This window comes from Tachypleus tridentatus, chromosome 6, assembly GCF_004210375.1.
Source record: "Tachypleus tridentatus isolate NWPU-2018 chromosome 6, ASM421037v1, whole genome shotgun sequence".
In the NCBI taxonomy this organism is placed as follows: domain Eukaryota; kingdom Metazoa; phylum Arthropoda; class Merostomata; order Xiphosura; family Limulidae; genus Tachypleus; species Tachypleus tridentatus.
Genome location: NC_134830.1, coordinates 27,784,679 through 27,791,710, shown reverse-complemented (window position 1 = coordinate 27,791,710; position 7,032 = coordinate 27,784,679). Strand labels below are relative to the sequence as shown.

Here is a 7,032-nt window from a genome sequence, read left to right as displayed (position 1 = left end):
ACATCCTAGAGTCAGAGATTCTTGCTGGTTTCTCCACCCAAGGAGTTTCTGCAGTGAGGCGTATCTCTACTTGCAAAGATGGAATTATGGTGCCAACCAATGTCTTCATTCTGACATTTACGTCATCATGTCTGCTTGCCACCATCAAGGCAGGTTATCTTAATTGCAGAGTACGACCATACATTCCAAACCCTCTCTGATGTTTCAGCGTCAACAGTTTGGTCACTCGAAGATGTCATGTTGTGGTTTTTTGATGTGTACTCATTGCAGTGGCAAGGACCATGATGCCCATGAGCGTGAAACAAACCCTCATTGCATCAATTGCAATGGCTCTCACCCTTCCTACTTTCGTTCTTGCCCTAAATGATTGGAAGAAAAAAGGTGCAGTGTTTGAAATGATTCATAACATTACCTATCCTGAGGCTCAAAAACTGCTGTCCACCACCTCATTTCAGATGTATGCTGCTCCACTTCTTTCCACAGCTACTGTGGGAGTGCAGACATATCTCTCTGTGCCTCCTAAAGAATCGTTCTCCAAACAAATGAAAAGTCTTTTGACCTCCATGGTTAAAAAAGTTGATGAATCAACTTCGACATCTATCTCTGTTCCTTATGTACATTCCACCAGACCCCTAGATCAGCATCCTTTGGTTCCAGGTACAGGCATTTCCTCGAATCCATCTTCCTCTCTCACCCCAAGATGCAAAACAATCATTCGTTCATGTCCTAAATCTCTGGAATCCCCTTCCAACAGCAAAGACCTGCCCAATTGACCCAGGGCAGGATCCATGGAGGTCGAAGACCTCCCTTGAATAAGGAAAGTAAGGAAAAATGACGTGGTCATAAACAGAATGTTTCTCCACCCAATTCGCCTACAGGTAAATAAAAATAGCTACCCTGACACAATGAAACTATCGAGGTTTATGTTCTAATCTGGATGACATCAAAACACTGATTGCTGCCTACCATCCTGTTTGTCTCTCCTTACAGGAAACATTTCTGAAACCTGCCGATGCAATCACCTTTCAGTGGTTTTCTTTGTACAGAAATGATAGGTTGTGTGATTGGAGGCCATAGCCATCCGTGTTTCCTTGGGTAATACCATCACTGTTTGTTCTCTTTACTTGTAGCCTGGAAAGGCATGTGATCAATCAGACCTTGATGCTCTCATTGAACAGTTGTCTCCCTTTTTCATCCTGGGAGACTTTAATGGACATCATCCTCTCTGGGGAAGTGCTGGTATTGATAGGGAGGGGTAGCTCTGTAGAGTGTATGCTCTCTGATCACAACCTTTCTCTTTTCAATAGTGGTTTTTATGCTTATTTTCATGCACCTAGTCAGTCCTTTGCTGCTATTGATCTCCCAATTTGCTCCTCTTCATTATTTTTCCATTTTTCATGGAGGATTGACAATAATCCATTTTCTTATAAGCTTGAGAGAGACTGGCCGTGGTCGATGCCACCTGACCCGCGTGCCCCAGTGGAAGCTGGATCAAGGAAACTGGTCCTCTTTCACTGCTCTTGCAGAACTTGATCCTGCTGTTGTCTATAAGCCGTCAAAAGATGGCTGTGTGGCAGCAGTAACTGACTGTATTATATAAGCAGCTGCTCAGTATATTCGTAAAACCTTGACACGTTTTCCACTATATCCTCGTCCATGGCGGAATCCTGCTTGCCACATGGCACAAAAGGCTCATAAACGAGCCTGGGATGCTTTCCCTAGATATTCCACACTCTCAAACTGCATTGCTTTCCAGTGGGCCTGTGCACATGCTCGATGGGTATGACGTCAAAGCCAGAAGGAATCTTGGATAAAGTTTACAAGCAGTATTTACTCTTCCACCAGTTCCAAAGTCATTTGGGACAAGATTCGGAAGGTCAGTGGGCTCGATCTTGCTCTCTGATGACCACGAAGTAACTGATACCCAGAGCATTGCCGATACTCTAGGTGAAAGCTTTTGCGGGTATCTTGCACTTCTGCCTCTTCTTCCACCTTCTTGGCCATCAAGACTCGAGCAGAGCAGTCACCTCTTTCCTTTCGAGGTGATTGTCTCTATGACTATAATCGTCCCTTTACACTGGTGGAACTCAAACTGGCCCTTCATCGGCCTGGCAATACATCGGTTGGACCTGATGATATACACTACAAGATGCTGCGCCATCTATCTCCTACTTCTCTTGCTATCCTTCTGGTTGTTTTTAACTGGATCTGGCAGGAAAATGTTTTTCCTGATGCCTGGCGCCAAGCTATTGTCCTGCCTTTCTCCATGCCTAAGAAGGATCCCAAGATTCCTTCAAACTACCGTCCAATTGTTTTGACGAGCTGTCTCTGTAAGACATCAGAGAGTATGCTCTCTGTTAATGCTCATCTTGTTTGGTTCCTCGAATGAAACAACCGCCTTTCGCTCACCCAGTGTGAGTTCCGACGACAGTGCTCCACCATGAACCACATGATTCGACTTGAAACGTCAATCAGAGAAGCCTTTCTCAAGCAACAACATCTTGTGTTAATATTCTTTGACATTGAGAAGGCTTAAAATACAACATGGAGGTATGGTATTTTACGAGACTTCCATATATATGGGTTACGTGGCCACTTGGCCATTTTTATTTTAAAAAATCTTAATGGACAGGAGATTCGGAGTTCGTGTAGTTTCAACCCTTTCCCGTTCTTTTCTACAGGAACTTTGTGTCCCTCAGGGCTGTGTTCTGAGTGTCATACTTTTCAGTATAAAAATTAATGCCGTCATTGAACAACTTCCTCTCACGTCGCAAACGGGCTCTATGTCGACGACTTTCACATCTCATGCCAGTCGTTGAACATGAGGTATATTGAGCGACAGCTACAGAATGCCATCAATTGTTTACTGAAGTGGACTACAGCAAACGGTTTTACCTTCTCTCTTTCTAAAACTGTTTGCATGCACTTTTGCTACCAACAGGGGTATTCACCCTGATCCTGAACTCCATATCGGTGAAGTTGTGCTGTCTGTGGTCTCTGAGACTAAGTTCTTGGGGCTTATCTTTGACCGTAAGCTAACCTTTATACCACACATCAAGCAGCTACGGATCAAATGTACAAGAGCACTGAACATACTCTGTGGCCTACCACTACTTGGGGAGCGGATTGACGTTCTATGCTAAAGATATATCGTGCTCTTATTCAATCGAAACTCGACTATGAATCACTGGTCTATGGTTCTGCCAGACCATCGGCCTTAAAGATGCTAGACCCCATTCGTCATCAAGAACTTTGGCTCTGCACTGGGGTTTTCAGCACTTCTCCAGTTCAGAGCTTATACATAGAGTCTCGTGAACTTTCTTTGCATCTCCGTCGTTTGCAACTGTCTTTACTGTATGCTTCGAATCTTCGTTCCTTACCAAAGCATCCCACCTGGGGTTGTGTTTTTCTTCCTCGTTGGGCCATGCTTTATCAGACCAGATGGTCTGCCATAGCTGTATCCACTGGTCAACCCATCCCACTATGGCTTCTTACAGTCTCCAATTGTGACCTATCATTATGTCATCTGAGAAAAGAAGATACTCCTGATTGAAAATACTGTCTGCTATTTGCTGAATATCTTTTGAACCATCCTTCCATTCCTATTTGTACAGATGGTTCGAAATCAGGTGACTGTGTGGGTTATGCCATGGTTTGTTGTGGTTCGGTGGTTGCGTGAAGAATCCTCTTTACAGCTTCTGTGTTCACTGCTGAACTGTATACCATTTCTCTTGCCCTGGATCACATAGAGACTAAGCAGTACTCGAACTGCACGATTTATACTGACTCGCTTAGTTCTCTACTGGCACTGGAATCGCTTCACGTTGGTTCACACTCTGTTCTCGCCGATATTCAAAACCAACTGACCTATTTCTCTTTAACATATACTTTTATCCAGTTTTTCTGGATGCCGGGCCACGTTGGTATTCGCGGGAACGAGCTCGCCGACACTGCAGCTTAGTCTATCTGTTCTGGCACTATCACCGCTGTGCCTGTCCCATACATGGACTATGGTCCTGTATTTAAGTCTCGGCTTCGTGCCAGCTGGCAGTCGACTTGGAGTGAGCAACGCGAAAACAAGGTTTTCCAAATAAAACTTTATATTGGACTTTGGCCATCTTGTTCCCGTAAGGATTGGAAAGAGGAAGTTGCCCTAACTAGACTATGCATTAGTCACTATTTTCAACTCATCGTTTTTTTTATCTGGAACTAATGCACCAGTGTGTAGTTTATGTAACACTCAGATCACAATAAGCCACATTTTACTTTCTTGTCATCGTTATGATTTATAACGACGGCACCATTTTTAAGCATGTTCTATCCCAAGGTTTGTCCATAACGTGAGACAGCGTTATTGGTGATGGTGACACTGTCCACTTTGGTAATGTTTTTTAGTTTTTTAAAGGCCATTGATCATTTTACTGCCATTTAAGTTTTTTAAATATATACATTATACCTTTTTAATGTGGTTCCCTTTTAAAAATCACAGTTCATCTTGTTCGATTTGAAATTAGAAAAATATAATTTTATATATTTACCGGATTTTGGCGCAGATAGCTTAGCTGCTTTGTGCTATAAAACACAAAATCAACCAAATTTTATTTACTTAATAGTGGGTTCATCTCATTAAGGCCCATCATGGCCAGGTGGTTAAGGCACTCGACTTGTTATCTGAGGGTCATGGGTTTAAATCCTCGTCACACTAAACATGCTCACCCTTTCAGCCGTGGGGACGTTATAATGTGACGGTCAATCCCACTATTCGTTGGTAAAAGAGTAACCCAAAAGTTGGCGGTGAATGGTGATGACTAGCTGCCTTCCCTCTAGTCTTACACTGCTAAATTAGGGACGGCTAGCGCAGATAGCCCTCGTGTAGCTTTGCGCGAAATTCGAAAACAAACTAAACAAATTTCCAATAAATAATGTCGTAGCATTTACTTAACGTATATGACAATAAAATATTCTGTACAAAGTTAGTGATTCACAAAGTGGAGGCTGCAGAAAAATGTCAGTGGGTGGGGAAGCTTTATAGCAAATACACAAAATACAAAGTTCTGTAAAATACTTGGTATCTGTTTATTCACAATGGAGGCCCGGCATGGCCAGGTGGGTTAAGGCGTACGACTCGTAATCCGAGGGTCGCGGGTTCGCATCCCCGTCGTACGCCTTTTCAGTCGTTATAATGTGACGGTCAATCCCACTATTCGCTGGTAAAAGAGTAGCCCAAGAGTTGGCGGTGGGTGCTGATGACTAGCTGCCTTTCCTCTCGTCTTACACTGCTAGATGAGGAACAGTGGAAGGGTGGGGAAGGAGGATTATTTAGGATACGCAAGTTTCTGGAGATCTTTTGATGAGCTTTGAGAACCACAAAGATTTATATCGGTATCTTTTCAACACGCCAGTTCGTGAACATGATATTACCGACATTAAGAGATTTTATAGAGTAATACGGATACATTAACAAAAAATGATTGAGAACCGAACCTAGTCTTCACAAATACTTTGAAGAATTGTCCACGAAAAGTGAAAACGTTGCTTGATGAATTCCACATTCTGTTTATTTTACTGAGAACGGCTCTGTTATTCCAATCAATACATTAGCCTAATAAATGAACTACGATAACATTTTGAATATCCAGAACTTACCGCGTAACAAATCCTTTAAATCTTTTCAGTAATAAAGTAATAATCAGGGGGTTCAGTAATATGTTACAAGAAACTTAAACGCATTGTTGTTTTTTGTTTTGTAATAATCGGGTGGGTCAGTAAAATACGTAACAAGCCAAACAAAATGCTTTTTTTTTAAACATTTATTCCAAAGAGAGAAAACATTATATATATATAATATATATCATAAAAAGATATACTGACATGCATATTTATGTATATATGAAAAATCACTGAGTAATAATTTTCACAAATTACAAATGTTCAAGTGAGACAAACAATGCGTCATACAAATTTAAAGGGCTTCATTGTCCGTCCTATAGTGATTCAATGTCCATGGATCTTAGCTTCTGAAAAAAAGAAATAAAGAAAAGAGTAAACCCTCACGAAAAAGAAAGAAAAACATACACTCTTATAAGAGCAAAACGTACTGTGATATTTTGTGTCTTGAATATACCTAAATATTAAAACGTTGTTTGGAATGTTATTTATTATCATAAACTTAGTTCATGAAGTTTCCATCTTACAGTTTGTGTTTCTTGATATTCTTAAAGTTTTTATAAATGTTATCGCTTATTTGAACCAGCTATTATAATATGTTAGAAGAATATTTTGAAAACTATCATAATTTAGGCTACTTAAATCTAGGACGGCATTCCACATTTTACTTTGCAGTTCGTAGGCAACGACGACTGGACTCACAAACATGCGTTAATTGTTACTTTATATGTGAAGCTTCCAAGTTGGAATATCCCTTATGATATTAATTCTTGAATACTAGGGTTAGATTATATTCCGCGTGACGTAGTAAGTGTTAATACTGCATAATTAGAACATTGTATTAAAATATGTAGTTGTTTGTTTGTAATTCATTCGTAGGTATTTACACATACAGAGGGACAAATTCAATGTCTTACAGATCCCTTGTCAGTAAGTGCGCAAAGCCCACATCTTATTATTTTAGGTACAGTAAGCAAGTGGTTAATACTTCTGCTAATACAACATCGGTGAGCAGTTTACATTGAAGTAAAGTGCACGTATTTAAGAAAACCGCACGAGTTTATGCAAAACGTAGTTAAAACTACGTGTCATACACAAAATAACCAAGAATTATTAATCGTTTTTTAACAAGATGCACATACAGGTAAATCTAGTAATCTGATAAAACTAGAGCGTGTAACGAAGATAAAAACGACAATAAAATTACATCCACTAGGTAGCAGCACTTCATTTCATGTTCAAAATAATAGCTGAACAGCGAAAAGAAAATTGAAATGTTGAATGCACATGTAGTAGACCAGAAAATATATTCCTACCGTTAAGAGTAGGGTAATATCATCAGTTACAGCTGCAGTAACAGATTAC

The 7,032-nt window shown here is 40.5% G+C and overlaps 1 protein-coding gene across 1 annotated transcript in view; it reads right to left on the bottom strand.

Moving 5' to 3' along the window:
* Positions 1-5,820: 5,820 nt before the first annotated feature.
* Positions 5,821-7,032, bottom strand: part of LOC143251570 (transmembrane channel-like protein 3) — an 81,038-nt gene continuing 79,826 nt past the window's right edge. The window contains exon 25 of the mRNA XM_076502842.1: positions 5,821-6,017. Coding sequence (XP_076358957.1) covers position 6,017 — 1 coding nt within the window. The 3' untranslated portion in view covers positions 5,821-6,016. The remainder of the gene's footprint in view (positions 6,018-7,032) is intronic.